Source organism: Toxotes jaculatrix, chromosome 9 (assembly GCF_017976425.1).
Source record: "Toxotes jaculatrix isolate fToxJac2 chromosome 9, fToxJac2.pri, whole genome shotgun sequence".
NCBI lineage: Eukaryota > Metazoa > Chordata > Actinopteri > Toxotidae > Toxotes > Toxotes jaculatrix.
Window position 1 is genome coordinate 15,943,566 of NC_054402.1, and position 15,978 is coordinate 15,959,543.

General features: G+C 42.6%; 1 protein-coding gene across 1 annotated transcript; it reads left to right on the forward strand.

Annotated features, from left to right (window-relative positions):
- Nucleotides 1–243: 243 nt before the first annotated feature.
- On the forward strand, nucleotides 244–13,314 carry ypel2b (yippee-like 2b). Its single transcript, XM_041047100.1, has 5 exons — nucleotides 244–401; nucleotides 6,434–6,665; nucleotides 7,539–7,582; nucleotides 8,062–8,170; nucleotides 10,531–13,314. Exons 2-5 carry the CDS (start codon nucleotides 6,549–6,551, stop codon nucleotides 10,618–10,620), a joined length of 360 nt encoding a protein of 119 aa, XP_040903034.1. The 5' UTR covers nucleotides 244–401; nucleotides 6,434–6,548; the 3' UTR covers nucleotides 10,621–13,314.
- The last annotated feature ends 2,664 nt before the right edge of the window (nucleotides 13,315–15,978 follow it).

A 15,978-nucleotide genomic window follows, 5' to 3' on the forward strand; every position in this document is an offset into this window, starting at 1 on the left:
TGAGAATGCGTGACATGGTGTTTGGACAGTATTAACTACAACTATCTTTAGGCATTACAGCAGTATGGACGGAAAGGACATACATTGTTCTGTTCACCAAAAGAAAACCATCTAAACTTTGTGACGGTTTTCCTGCGAACGCGGAAGTACGTGGGAGTGAATCGTGTCGCTCCGGCTGGCTGTTTCAGCACTCTGCCTCTTTGACTCGTCTAAACTCTGCTGAGCATCGTTGCGCGTCAAAACATTGCGTCTCTGCAGGACTTACCAGGGCCGGAGAGGAGAGGAAATTTGCCTGGGAAGGAATGCGAAACGGGGTTTAGGATTGGCACTGCCACGAGGAAAACGAGGAGGTGCGACATTTTCTAGGCTACGTGGAGATCCGCTTTTTCTTCCCTTCAAAGGTAAAATTATTTCCTCCGCGTTATTTGTCACTGTGCTGCATTTGTTGTTACGCACTGTTTTTATATCGCTCCATGGAGCTCATTATGTAGTCATGTACAGTCTGTCCAATACTTTTTTTAAATCGAGGTAACTTTTAACACAGACTGCAAGTACACATGCTGTAAAATGACAACAAAAAGACAAGTTTGTGGTTTTGTATCCTGCCAACACGCATTAGATAATTGTCATAACTATTATTCATGTGTGGACTGATGGTTTCTCCGTGGATGGGACGGCTGAAGTCTACTCTGCAGTGGAGCTACAGTATCTAGTGGTTATTATTAGGACGCGTGCTGTTTGTGGTGGCAGTCCTGCATGTATGCGCCATCATCCGCGCGCACGCGCCTGACCGCGATTGTGCGCGTCAGCGATGATCGATGCGGGTTATCATGCAATACGCTCACGTGATCATAAACTCTGACGCCAATCACCTGAATATCATCGATCTGTCATTGTCACTGCAGATGTGTTAAAGCTTTCCAAAGCGGGTGGTGTGTGTGTGTGTGTGTGTGTGTGTGTGCGTGCGTGCGCGTGCGCGCTTTAAGCATTGCTGAGCTGAGGCATCCCTGCCATCTGTGCTCCGTGTGGTGGCTGAAGTTCTGCCCCAGATAAAGTGCGCCACTGCCTGTGACTTGATTCATCCCAGTAATCACACACACACACACACACACACACAGAAACACACACAAATGCTGTAGAGCTTAAACCTGCATGTTTTTGTGTGTGTTTATTGATGTGTTACACCGAGATGATGTGACACTGTCACTCCACCATCGTGTACAAGTCAGTGACAGGTAGACCAGCGGGTGAAAATGCTGCAGGCCCACCCCCACCTTAAAAAATCTATAAAATAAAGTCCACGTGAGTACATATAGACAAACACCCGTATCAAGTCACAACTTTCCATTCTTTGGGATCTGTTCTCATTGCTGAGCGTGCATGCAGATAGTTATTGATCATGTGAGGGGTCAATACACAGTGATCGAAGATGGGGGGGGGGGGGGGTCAGAGAGTTGCAGAACTTGAAAGGTGATCTTTACAGACAGGACTTGTGTACATAAACACACGTGTACAGTGTGATGTGCCTATAGTTTCACAGGCCTCAGAATCTTTTTTTGTCACATCACTGTTAGCCTCTCAGAGATGCTTTAGAAATGATGCACAGACATGAATGAGAACAGTACGAGTTAGAAGAACAATGAACAAGCAAGATGGTAAGCATTCAAATTGTGTTTCTTTTAGGGGTTTTTTTGTGAGGAAATATACATGTAACACGTGTGACAAAAGCACCTGAAAACAGGCACCACCCTCTGTGGAACTGCTCCCTCTTTGTGCAGGACCAAGAGAAGAAGATTAGAAGAAAGTACAGATAAAACACAGCAACAGTAACCAGACACGCTCACACCTGGGATGAAGGGGCATCGCTTGCATCAGTGAGACTTGATACGAGGGGGGAGTTTTTTTCCTCCTCTAGTCAGTGATGTCATGCTGCTGTATGCTGCTGGCCTTGGTGTAATTCTGAATGGAGAGCGGTATGAAAGTACATGAAGTACAGAAACTGTGTCAGTGCAGCTTGTGGGCAGTGTAGGACACACAGCTCATCCAGCGCTGAAGGGACATGCACTACCTATTCCCTCTGTCTTTCTATGTTCATATAGCTACCTCCCTGTCCCTGTCGGGTGCTCACCTCCCTCATATCTCTTCCTCCCCTCTTTCTTTCTCCTGCTCTCGATCATTGTCAGAAACAGCAGCAGCAGCAGCAGCATCAGTGTGTTACATAACAAAGGTTTTTTTTGCTTTGGATACAAGGGGCCTTTTGGCGGGTGAGACTCATGGCACGTAGCCTTTTGTGATGACACCCAGAAATGACCAGAATGGACAGCTCGGTGACCTCAAAAGACCCGCAGCAGGACTGATGAAAAGACAGAGTGACAGCAAAAAAAAAAAAGTAAATACACAAACATGCTGAGAGGCATAGAGACAGATGAAGAGAAGACCCAGGCGGGCTGAAAGATAAACTGGTAAAAGATGGACAAACACCAAAGACACGCACTGAGGTTATGCAGGCAGCCTTCGCCCTGATATGTCAGTTTTGATAAAATGCTCTGTTGCTGGAGCCTGTTGGGATTTCTGCTATCAGTTTCTGTAGTCATCTGATCATTTATGCAATTTGTTATTCTGTCAAAGAGGTTTTTTTAGTGCAAAGCAGCCTGGATTGACTCTGCGTCAGCATTTTACAGCGTGTCAGCAACATCCTTGTTCCCACAAACAATGTTGCCTTGCAAAATGATTTTCGAGCATGTCCACCCACCAAGATGAGCATGGCCCTGTTCTTGGAAACTGATGGAAATTGTTATGAAATGTCAAACAGCATCACAGTCCTGCTTTAAACAGGTCCAGGACATTTTCATCTGTTTAATGTAGTTCTCATTCCTGTGTATGCTTTCACTTACTTACTGTTTATTTCATGTTTGGTGAACTTCTTGTCTTCTTGTCTCTTTTTTGATGTGTAGTAAACCTGTCATTAGGACGTGTATGAGACAGACCAAAGTTAACTTTTGATGACGGTTAAATGTACTGGTATGACAATAAAAGTTCCTTGATCCTTGATATAAAACAGTATCAAAGAAACATCTTGGCCAGATCAGTGGAATTTATGCCTGCTAAATCAAAGCCATGACATCTCTTGAGCTGGAACTAACCATTATTTTCATTGTTTCATTATCTATTAATCTGTTATTTGGATAATTATTTGGTCTATACAGTGTCGGAGAAGAGTGAATAAAAGCTTGCCACGAGTTTTCAGAAGTCTCGCTTGTTCGACTAAGAATCCAAAACCCAATAATATTCAGTTTACAATTATATAAAGAACTGTAGGAAACAGCTAATTATCATAACTGCCTAATGGCTGGCAGATAAGTCAAATTTGGTGCTTCACACACTGTAACTGTATTAGAATATATTTTTAATGACAGTTAGAAAGTATCAGTGTTCATTCAAAGCCGCTGACATACAGTGGCACGCTGTTGTTTGGGCTGTAATGAAGTGATCCTTCAGAGAGCGACAGCAGAGAGAACTCCACATGGATTATATATGACCCATGAGAAGATGTGTAAAACGTGCAATACTATAATCCTGGGCTGCTGTTGAATATCGCTCTGTAAAAGGCACATTAGTGCGTGATGACATGCGCTACGTTAACATGCTGACAGCCAAATGTGACAGCATCACACAGAGCTGTTTCTGCAGCAGTGAGTCTGGGTAAACATCTCTTCTGGACATCACATTTACATTTCAGACATTTCGCTGATACTTTTAGCCTGAGTGACTTGTCGAAGATACAACAGCAGAGGCTTAAAAGAAGAAGCTTAAATTTAATGTAATTAAATTTGAAGCTTTAGTTTGAAGCTTATATTCCTAGATTACCTCCAGTACCTAAGACTAATTACTTAACTGTAATCAGGCTGCAAATTTTCTATCATGTGCAGGGCTGAGAATAACAATTATTTGTAATACAAGAAAATTGTGAAAAATGTCCTTCACAATTTATTTAAGTTCAAGGTGATGTTCTCAAATGTCTTGTTTTGTCTGACCAACAGTACAAAACCCAAATATGTTCAGTTTATAAAACAGAGAAAAAGAGAAAGTCTTCACACTTGAGAAACTGGAACCAAAAACAATTGTTTTTACTTAAAAGAAATCTTTTAAACAAGCAATTGATTATGAAAATAGTTGCCAGTCAGTTTTATTTATTCCAGCTAATCAGTGAATGACTAATTGTTAATAATTACATTTTTATAAAAGTCTAAATATAGTAGGAAAGGTAGGAAAAGGTTTTCTGGACAAATGAGGACCATGTATCAATAGTATCTGATTCTATACGGCAGGACTCAATATTTTGAACAGTTCTCAGATGACTGGGTGCTTCTGGATCGAGAGGAGAAAATGTGATTTGGGTTAAACATCAGTATGTACGTGTGTGTGTGTGTGTGTGTGTGTGTGTGTGTGTGTGTGTGTGTGTGTCTGTCAGGGGCCAACTCTGACAACTGTACTGAGCGTGTCTTTGTGCCCCAATCCCACGCCGCTGGCATCGAGTCAAAGGAGAGAAAACAAGGGCATGTCTCACCGCCTTATTTATTTATATCCCCCCGGTCCTTCCCATCAGCACTGGAGCCTTTATCAGCCTCCGTCCGACACTAAAAACAATCATATTGCAGAGCAGTAAAGTAAAGAGGCCACACTCCCCCTCTCTCTCTCTGTCTCTGTTGTTTGTCCTGAACTCACAGAGGCCTCCTGCTCCCATTCAGTATTTTATTAGTTTTTCCAGATGGTTCAGTAAAGACAGACAGGAAGGAGAGGAGACAGAATGGGACAACATATTGTGAAGGTGATGAAACCACTCATAAAGTTTTATCAGAATTTTTATATACAGAGTCATAGTCTTATAAACTGCAAAAAATAAATACTTTTGTTAGAAAGGTCATGGTTTCTGTATTAATTTAAATTTAGAAAGAACATAATGTGAAATAGACTGGTAGACAATAAAAGCTGCATATACTGGGTTTCAGCGAGGCTCCTCAATGACTGTATGAAAAGTACCACTGGGGGATAAAACTAGATTAAATCCTGCGCCTGAGATGATGTGTTCAGCAGCAGAGCCACATCACTGAAATCACAATTAAAGTTGCATTAAGCAATAAAGCCACAAAGACTATAACTGCACCACAAGGTAGAGAGCACAGGCCTCTAACCATTTAGTTTCTCCTGTACAGTTAGTCAAAGCATACGCCTGTCCTCCTGGCCCAAAGCCTTTGGGATGGGTTCCCAGGCCAGCTTGCTAATCTTCTCAGTCACCAGGGCATACCAGCAGAAGTATTTTAAGGGCCCGGTCTATTTGGATATCATGGAGAGAGCATAGCATGATCCTCACAGTTGTGCTAGGCTAAGCAGATTATCTCTGCAGACTCATAGACTTAAACACAGAATGCTTTGCTGCCTGTGTGTATTGAAAAGGCCTCCATTCAAGTGGAGTCAGAACAGAGTGGAGACAGCTGGACAAGAATCTGAACCTACAACTAGTGACTTTAGATTTTTGGTTTTCTAACATTTTACCCTGATTTTACTTGATTTATTGATAACTTGGTCTATAAGAGCTAAAATAGTCATATTTTCCCAAGAGTCCATCCAACCAACAGTGCAAAACCCAAGCTTACAGTTACAATGATAGAAAACTGGAGGAAAGCAGTAAGTACTCACATTTGAGAATATTTAGTAGTTGAGCCTAAACAAGACACAGAGTCTGCAGCCATGCTTGCAGCTCTGTAGGCTGTGCTTTGATAACATGCTAACATGGTCCTATAGTGATATTTAGCAGGTATAAGTTTTGCCAAGTTCACCGTCTTAATTCTGCTTATTTGCATTAAACACAACATAGTTTCGCAAGAATTAATTCATGAACTAAATTCCTACATTGGACACATTTTGACCTGGTGATAGATGAACAATCGTCATCATCTTCGCCTTCCCTGGAGATACATACATGACTTAAACCAAGAAACTATCAAAATAGCTTTTTTTTTTTTGTCTGTCCCTGCTTTGGCAGCACAAACTGTTTTCTTGAAGGGCTGAGACTTGATCACTTGTTAGATGCGGTGGTTTCCTGTGTGAGGAAACCTGTACCGTGTTTGAATAAATCTCTCGTAGTAGACGTCCTTCAGTGTTTTCAGCTTGAAAATGAAATGCGAAATTCAGTGATTCAGCCTGGGACACGGGCTCATCAATAATGCACAGTGCCTCATCACACTATAGCTTTTTGAGGTTTTAAGAGTTTCGCAGATGCAAGCAGGTTGGAGAACTCTCTAAATCCGCAGAGCAGACTGTAATCCCATCACCAGTTATACACCTGTGGCTCAGTTTGCAACATCAGCTTAAGGAAGCAGCTGTTACACAACCATGTAACCATTAGCTGCTGTTTTATGCTCCCCGTGCTCAGGTGTTCGCCTCCCGACCCACCGCCCACCACGGCCCTCACCTGTGTGTTGCGGTGCTTCCCTTGTGAGCCGACCTGGGCTGGCAGTCCCTTCTTGCACCGCCCGCCAACACCGCCCATGGTCAGAATGACGCGCTCCAAGACCTTCCAGGCGTACCTGCCGAGCTGCCACCGAACCTACAGCTGCATCCACTGCCGAGCTCACCTGGCCAACCACGACGAGCTGATCTCCAAGGTAACCGGCGGCAACAGCGGCACTCTGCTCCAGTGACTTGACTCATCTTACAAACAGCAGGTTCCCCTGGAAACCATTAGGACAGTATTTTTCAGGCAGTTAATTATTACAGACTGAAAAAAAAGGACTTCTAGTTCACTGGCAGATGTACTTCATGTTTTGCTTTATCATGAGTAATGTTTTACTTTAGATGCAAGTAATTTACTTCATAGTTTTTGTTTCTTTAAATTCACATCACAGTTAATATTACACAACATGATCTACAAGAGTCAACAGCAGTTAAAAGGACGAGCACTGAAGATTTAAAAGAGGAAGGACACATGAGGACTTATAAACATAAACAGCAGGCTGAACACCTGTATGTCTGTGTCAGATGCTGCCACACTATTGTCTGTGCATGGGATTATGTTATAAGCTGGTTAGTAAATTGGATTATGAATGCGCTATCACTTTTTCCGTGTGCAATTATGAAAACATGCTCACCTGTGCACAAGGGCCCTCTGCTGGGTTGTAAGACAGCTGTCCCAGACAAATCTGGTTAATGTGTCACTTCTGTTTCGTGGCAAATATAGGCTGCATAGCTAAAGGTAAAGCTACTTATGCATAAGTCAGTCATGATGTTATCTGTAGCAAGTAGATAGGTTTTGTCTACAGGTTTTAAAATAAGAACTTCTGTTAAAGTGAAGGCCTGGCCCACCCTCAAAAAGGTGGGCGTTTTAATTAGGAAACCAAACCAGGGCTCTTATTTGACTGAAGCATTATGGCAATATAATACATATGCATGCTTATGTCTTTTTATAGAGTTATTACACTGTATGAAAGGGTAGATCCTTGTTACAGCCTTTTCATCTTTGTCCCGTTTTGTCTCTGCAGTCGTTCCAGGGCAGCCAGGGCAGAGCATACCTCTTCAACTCAGTGTGAGTATCCATCCAAAAGGGCCAAACCTCTCTTACTGCATTTCAACCCATCTGTTTAGAAATGACTTTACCAGTGACACTATGTGTTAAGAAAAATATGCTGGACAAATGGGAGACAAGGGATCTGACACGCTCAGGTATTATATAACTATAAATGGGTTTATAATACAGGTTGTTTCACATAGTAGTCGTGTTGCTTTTGAAGCTTGAGTCTAGAGGGAGCCAGCCTGTGCCTCAGAGCGCCGTCATTATCAACTGAATTGAGTGTGAAAATTAGGCTGTTTGAATCTATGCTCCCCGGCCTGGTGCCCTATCAGTAAGCACTGTGTGAGTGGGTGTGAGGCAGTGACTCACTCTGAGCACATCATACAGTACATGCAACTGAGCAACTCAAGCCAATTTCACAAGGCTATTTTTTGAAAAACTTTTCTCACTCTGTCTCCGTTTGTGTCTCCGTTCCTCCTACTTCCCTCTCTCAGGGTGAACGTCGGGTGTGGCCCTGCAGAGGAGAGAGTTTTGCTCACAGGCCTGCATGCTGTAGCAGATATCTACTGTGAGAACTGCAAGACGACCCTGGGCTGGAAATATGTGAGTGTCCTTGCCTGATTTGATGCACAGCACCACAAACTGCATTCAAGGTTAGAGAATGATAAACTGGGAGGTTGCTATTATAGCACACCCTAATTTTATTTACACCCTAATCATGTTAGGACCTTCTCTTCTCTCAGGGTCAACGCAAAGGTACAGCTGTGGTCTGAATTATTAATTAGACTTCTCAGGGCAGTTGGAAACAAGAAGGTGAAGTCTTGGTTTATCTTATGTGACATCTTGAGCAGGGCTCGATTTATCATTTCGTAGGTTTCTCAAACTTGAAACTTGGCTAATTTTCATCATAGCTGTCATTGCTGAGTGTTGCTGATTAAACTCATACACCCTACCAGTGTATGTGTTAAAATAGTCTTGACAGCCTCACTGTGTAGCTCTGGCTAATATTAGAGCTGTGTATACAGCGAGAGCCTCTGTAAAGCAGTGATATAGCATGTCAAAATACACATGCAGTATGTATTTAGTACAGATGGCATTTTAGGTCTCATGTCGGGGTGAACCAAACAGGATCTACTCTAGTTAGCTGTCTTCATATATTACCCGAGTTCAACATGTGCAGCTGTCACTGGTAAACCATGTCAGCATGGAGGTGAGAGTTTACATTATGGGGCACGTGACTATATCCTTAAAGGGTTAACTCACATACACACATGTACACACACAGTATCCCTGTTGTTTGACTTCTGAGAAAGCCAAATTGACCAGCGCTCTTTGCCTGACCTCCAACCATAACATTCACTGCTATGTGTCTAACCTTAAACCCGATTCTTTAACCTCTCAACCTAAAAATAACTATTTTCCTTATGACGCCTGGTAAACACCTGGCAAACCAGCTTCAGAAGCAGCTACTTTTCTGGGTAGTTTCTATTCCTGTCAGGACCCCACAAGGCAAAGAAAAAAGAGGTCACATGCATGCACAAGCTCACAGAAACTAGATAGGGCCTAATGGAGGGCTGCCATTAGTATTAGTTGCAGCAGTGTTTTTTTTCTGCACTCATCAAAGTTCTTTTGAGAGGCTTGACCTACTGCACTTCTACACCGAGAAATCTGATGACGTGCGTCTGCATCTCTGAACTAAAATAGCCAAAGACAAAACAAGGTACAGACGCTCTGCAATGAAAGAACATTTGTATTGGCCTGCTGTGTGGCACTTTAAAGAGAGGCTTACAGAGAGAGTGAGTGGGCTTTGAAGGAAGAACGTGAGGTTGTTAATAGACTTGGGCAGTAATCATAAGTTGTCATTTTTCTGCCATTTTTATGGCACTGATTAGCAACGCTGCTGTTTAGTGTATAATCCAAAATGGAAAGTATGAAACAGTAAAACAGGAGCTGTGTCAAAACAGTGCCTGTATACAGTGTTTACTTAAAGGGGTTTAGGTAGGTCTACTGCTTGCTGCTATCATGGTCAGTTACTGGGGCCAGAAAAAGATCATTTGGGGAGATGGGAGGTGGAATTAGCTGTGCATGACCACCATGAGAAACACCTGTTAATCAAAAACATATACACACATACTAAATGCTAATGTTAGCATGCTAAAGATAAAGCACAGTTGAGGCTGATATAAGAGTTTAGATGTAAACGAAAGCATCAGCCATTCTGCAAACTTAGTTTTTATTGCTGATCTTTTAGATTTCATCATGAGCTACTTACTGGATTTACAGAATCTCATTAAGCTAACGACTGATGCAGTCATGTTTTTCAAATGATTGACATTTTGCAGCCAGCATATGTATGATAAGGAAAAAACTGAAATGTACAATTATGGTGGGAGTTGACATATTTTACTCAGTAGAGCAACACTTAGTCAAGCTGATAAACTTCTGTGTAGCTCAGACTCAGGCTCTGGTTTTTCTTATAAACCCCATTCATATTTTCCAGAGGAATTTTGGATCACATACTCAACAGTAGAAACGCATGTTGCAGCCTGCAAAATTAGGGCAGACTCTACCTCAGTGATGGCTGTTGTAAGGCTCAAACCTGTGGCCTTTTGCCTTGTATTTTTTTTCCTCAACAGATTCTTAGCGGTTAGAAACACATTCATGCCACTGTAAGGTACGACAGTCCAGTCTGGTTAGTGTTGTGATTCTGCAGGCTCCTCTGCAGCATTTAGTGACTGATGGTTATATAACCAGCTTCCAAAGAGCCAGGAGTAGAGACAGGCCAGAACTGAGTCAAGGATTGAAAAGACTGTCTCTGAGCAGGGCTTTAATGCGGCTAGTGTCTTTCCCTACCCTATCCAGCTCCCTGTCAGAGATATAAACATATTATTATTCTCTGTCCATATGTCATTTGAATTAAAAGCTGTCTCTCTCTCTCTCCTGCCCTCTGCCACACCCTCCAGGAACATGCCTTTGAGAGCAGTCAGAAGTATAAAGAGGGCAAGTTCATCATCGAGCTGGCCCACATGATCAAGGACAACGGCTGGGACTGAGGAGCGAACAGCCAGGACACGACCGCAGCAGTGAAGGGGAGGGTGGGTGGGGGGACTCGGTGGCTGGATGGATAGATGGACAAATGGATGGGAGGAAGTGGTGGGGGGGCAGGGAGGGGGTCCATGTGTGGTGGGTGAGTGTGTAACTTTGGTTTGGCTGATTTACCATTAACCTCTGTAGCTCTGCCCATCCCTCCCTACCACGCCTCTTGATGTACACTCACACACATGCACACAAACACATGGATACATCAAGGTCCCAGCCATCCCAGCTTGATAGAGAGACAGACTAGGCAGGCTGACACACAGCTAGCAGGACTAGGTGACTGGCCAGCAATACAAGACATCTCATTTTCAGTTTTTTTTTCCTTTTACTGAAACATGATTCGATAGTTCTTAAAAAGGTAGTAACACTCTCTCTGTACCCACTAGGAGACATCCTCAAAATGTAGAGATAAGGAGGCCAGTTGGGCTGGCCAGATGGGGTTCATTGGCCTTGGTTGAAGAGCTGACGGACATTCACTCTGTCCACAGCGTGAATGAGATGACCTAAGATGATTATCGCAAATCCAGCTGATCAGGGCCATGCCAGCTGGGCCAGTGATGAGGCCTGGCGCTGAGGCTTGGCACGGAGGCCCAAGCACATGGGCGTTGGGTTGTGGTGGAGGGGGTGGGCCACTTTCTCAGCATGGTGGGGAGAGAAAGATCCTGATCCAGTTATGCAGTGGGTTTGATGGCTTCTGGCTGGGATCCACTCCATGTCTTGCCAGTGATGCAGTTCAGGATGAGCAGGGTGGGCAGACCGTGAAAGAGATACAGACAGACAGCCACCAGCTTGTCTTAAAACCTTGCAGGAATTTGCCCTCGCAGCAGCAGAGCAGCTCCCCTGGGTTTTATTCATCCTTCGAAACACAGTCAGGAGTCGTGCAAAGTGATCTGCTGATCCCTCCCCTTGTATATCTGGTGTCGGCAGACGCACTGCTGCGTCTTTTTTTTTCCAGATAGAATTATACAACATAAGTGTGTCTCAGGTGAGCAACTATGGCTGGGATTCCCAAAAGTTTGTGCGCACTGTGAGCGTCTGTCTGCTGTTGTACCTGTGATGAGGGGACAGCTAGTGATCAGTCAGACACAGACACAACTCCTGCTATCATGCACATAACAGTCCTCTGCAAAGTTTGAAGAAACAAAGGGCCAATGCATGACTGGTTTCATGGGCCAAGGGAAAATGCAAATAGTCAAAAAAAAAAGAAAGAAAGCAAAAAGTAAGTTACTCTTACTGAAGTTACGAGGTATATACACAACCACAGAGGTGTGTACTGTAGCTACATATGTATAAAAGGTAATACCTATCACTCTTAGGCTCTCTTTCAGTCTGGGATGACTGCTGTTTTACTGCTGTTACTCTGAGCTTCACTAACTGGCCCTCACAAAACATTATAACAGACCTACTGGGCAGCATTATGAAGCAATGCACTTGATAGACCTGTTAATGAATTCATTTGTTCCTTAATGCAGCAACACCACCAACATTATATTCTTAGGTTTTGCCCCCAGGTTTTGATCATTTTTCTTTTTCTTATTTTTTCCATGTAAGTTAGCTTACTAAATGTTCCTCACGCATCATGGGCATTCGAGTTATGACACCTGGGTAATATTTTAAGAAGCAGTAACGGGAAGCATTGCTCAGGTACCTTGATGCTAACTTTTCTTTGCTAAGGCCAGGATCCTGCTTAATGTGCTGGATGTGCTGTTCTTGGATGGAAATGTATTATTTTCGAATGAGATAATCCATTATAGCTGTCCCCATCCTGTGGAAATGCAACGTTAATGCATGCATGATCTAAAACTAACCTTTTCTGACCAGTTTTGTGCTCGGTCCTCATCACATTTTTGTGACATAAAAAAAACAAAAAACACTTTGTGCGTATTAGAGATGCGCTGAAACCTTGTGCTGTAGTACAACATCTTATCAGTTGCATCCCAGTCCACTTGAGCTGTGAGATCCCCTTGCAATGGCACAGAAGCATTACAGATTAAATGTGATCCTGGTTTAGAAAAGTAAAATTAGTTGCCCTGTCACACATAGTTTCCTGTTATTGCAAACATTGCTCTAGAAATTGCCCTGTAGATGGTGAAACTCAAACCTAAACAGATAACTCTCGTCAGTAACACTCAGCAGCTGACTCATCAGTCGGAGGCCGTGACATTAAACCCAGCACAACCAAAGAACCCACCCATCAACAATAAGTTGACCAAACAAAAGATCTCATTTTGCTTGGGCAAAGTGTTGCAAAACAAGGGGGTGTGTGTATACCTGAAAGCCAAGGTTGTGGATAGCCTTTCTCTGTGATATATATAATGCATTATGATTTTGTAAACAAAAGATCTTAATATATGAATATATTCTATTTACTGTATTCACCATGAGGATTACCATTCATGTCAACCTCTGTGTTACAGACTGTAAATAGTGTTAATGTATTGTGTTTTATCTATGATCCATATGATGATGAATGAATATGATTTAGGTCATGTCATGCTTTCTCTCTGGTACCCCACATTGGCTGTACGATACTACTTTTTTACTGAAAATGTTTCAATTTTAATGTCTTTTGTAAAGGAGGATGCTGATGTTGACTATATATCATTGGATCTTCATCTAATAAAAAGCACCTTGATATCTGTATGGAATATAGAGTTTGCACTTTAAAGGGTGCTGGCTTAAAGGGCTGGCTTTTAGCCATGGGTCAGTTTATAATGCAGGTGTTTTTAAATTTGAAGTCTCAAGACAAATTCAGGATAACCTTGATGATGTAACCATCACTATTTCTGTATATTTATAACAAGACCTCAAGTTTCACGAGTCATTTTTCACAGGTTTGAAATTATTTGAAGTTTAAGGCTCTTATGTATATAATGTATAACAGACATAAAACGTATTACATACTTAATAACCAAGATGTTAGGACATCAAAATAGATACATCAATCAGGAAATAAGTGGGTAAATTAGCTTTAGCTAAACTTGCCAGCTAACTTGCAACAGTGCTGTCGCTGCAGTTTGGTGTTTAGCCCTTACTTGCTTTGTGACTGAGCAGTGATATCAGATGTCCCCATGGTAACAAGCGCATCAACAGTTACTATAGGGGGGCTGCGAAAAAACAATAACAGCCAACAACAGCAGCAACAGCTCTGTTTCTCTTCCACCAGCGTAAATCACATCTCACTTAAATACAGAAAATATGGCGAGGATGATTTTCTCTGAGAGTGGAGTGAGATGTGTGTGTTATTACATGTGTGTGTGCATGTGTGTGCAGAGGAGGGTTATGAGTGGGTGGTGTAACAGTCACACCTGTTAGTCATACATTAATCAAGCTTGTCGTCATGTGTACTTTCCTCCTCTTTCCTCCCTTCCCTCCCTGCTCTCACCTCTCTTCCTCATTCCCACACCCCACCCCACCACTCTTGTATCTTGCTTTTCTTTTCTCCCTTTCCTCTTCCTTTATCATCCTTTATCACTTCCTCTCCTCCCTCTGTCCCCCTGTCCTCTTCTGCCTCTCCCTGTAGTGCTGTTTCCAATGATCCTCTTGGGCTGACTCTCTCTCTCTCTCTCTCTCTCTCTCTCTCTCTCTCTCTCTCTCTCTCTCTCTCTCTCTGTCCAACTTGGCTAACCCACTCCAAATCTCACTGCAGCAGATGGTGCTGTGTTTGCATTGGGCCAGGTCTCCTAGCAACCCCGTCTCTCTCTCCCTCTCTCTATCTTTCCCAAAGCAGAGCAGCAGAGGAGTTGGTGTCATGCACTGTCTGGGTCTGCCATGCCCACCCCTCCTGTCTCTTTGTTGATGTCTATGTCTGTGCCTCTGTCTCTTTCTCTTTCTCTCTCTCTCTCTCTCTCTCTCTCTCTCTCTCTCTCTCTCTCTCTCTCTCTCTCTCAGATGCAAAAGTAGGGCAGGGGGCTGACTGTCTGGATTACTATACATGTGTAATGATTAAATTTGATTGCAAAATGGGGAAAGCAGGACACAACAACCAACGTGATTTATAACCCTATGTGACCTAGATTTTACAGATGTTCACATATGTTGTGACGGCAGGGAAAGATCACATCTGGGTCACATTGGGCTTAAAGACAATTTTGCCCACATTCATGTTATTAGTACCAGGTAAAACCTGCAAATGTATGTCTGTGCAGTTATTTTCTCTAACATTTGAAGAGCCTGCAATTGTCTCCTGAACCAGTCAGATGAAAACACACCATCAGATCTGCAAGTAGAGACATGCGGTCCTGTAGATACAGTCTGCTGGGCTGGAACACAGTCTGCTCTGCCCAGACACACACACCACACACTTTACAAAGACAGGAGGGCAACTAAGGACTTGTAACCTGACATGGCATTAGTTCTTGTGCTTTCATGCTGCCTCTGCCTGCAGACAAACTCACACAAAAACACACGCACACATACAGTTGTATCTGCACACATATGAGGACCCTAAATATAGTTTCATGTTTTAAATGAGGGGAGGTAGTGGGACTTACAGCAGAAGGAAGTACACAATATATGAAGATTAAAGAAGGAATAAATATGTAAATAAATAAAACAGGGTTACACACACTGTTCTAGAAACAAAACACAAAATAAACAAAACAAACAAACCTTAACCATTTATTATTTAACATTATATTGTCCTCTGTTATTGCCATTTTGGGAAATTAGTTAGATGTGGAATTTGATCCCACTCATTCTTGTACAGTAAATATGAAACTATAAACTATATCCACTATGAAACTATAGCCAGCAGACAGTTAGCTTAGCACAAAGGATAGAAACATGGGGAAATAGCTAGATTGGCTCTGTCTCACTAACAAACACCTTATACTCATCTGTTCAATCTGTGTACTACTCCTTTAAACTGTATCTGCTTGTGTTTTTATTGTTATGGCAACATTTTGTCCTCACAAACACAGAAGTTCAGGTGCAGACTCACACAGAAGCCTCTCAAGTCTCCAGTGGCTCACAGAGAAATCATCCATCATGAACAGACTGCAGAACACAGTCACACAAAACCACCACCGTGACACTTTAGTACTGCCGAGGGAAAAAAACACAATACAAATGGCAGCCACAAGCCATATTATGATGCCTCTGTCCCTGATTAATTGCTTTAATTTATTTTTCCAGCTGCATCACACAGACAGCACAAATGCTTCATCATTCTCCTTGAAGTCTGTTGCCTCATAGCACAACGGACAAAAACCCACTGCTTCATGAAAGCACTAAATAACTTTTTTGTGTATATTTTCAGTACATAAACACAGACTACCTTCTTTCTAAAAGGTGCTGCTATGCACCTAAGT

Bases quoted from the DNA above. Each gene is read 5' to 3' on its own strand.
- ypel2b (XM_041047100.1), top strand. From the start codon at position 6,549: ATGGTCAGAATGACGCGCTCCAAGACCTTCCAGGCGTACCTGCCGAGC. The intron at 6,666-7,538 runs GTAACCGGCGGC...TTGTCTCTGCAG, and splicing joins ACGACGAGCTGATCTCCAAG to TCGTTCCAGGGCAGCCAGGG. The intron at 8,171-10,530 runs GTGAGTGTCCTT...CACACCCTCCAG, and splicing joins CGACCCTGGGCTGGAAATAT to GAACATGCCTTTGAGAGCAG.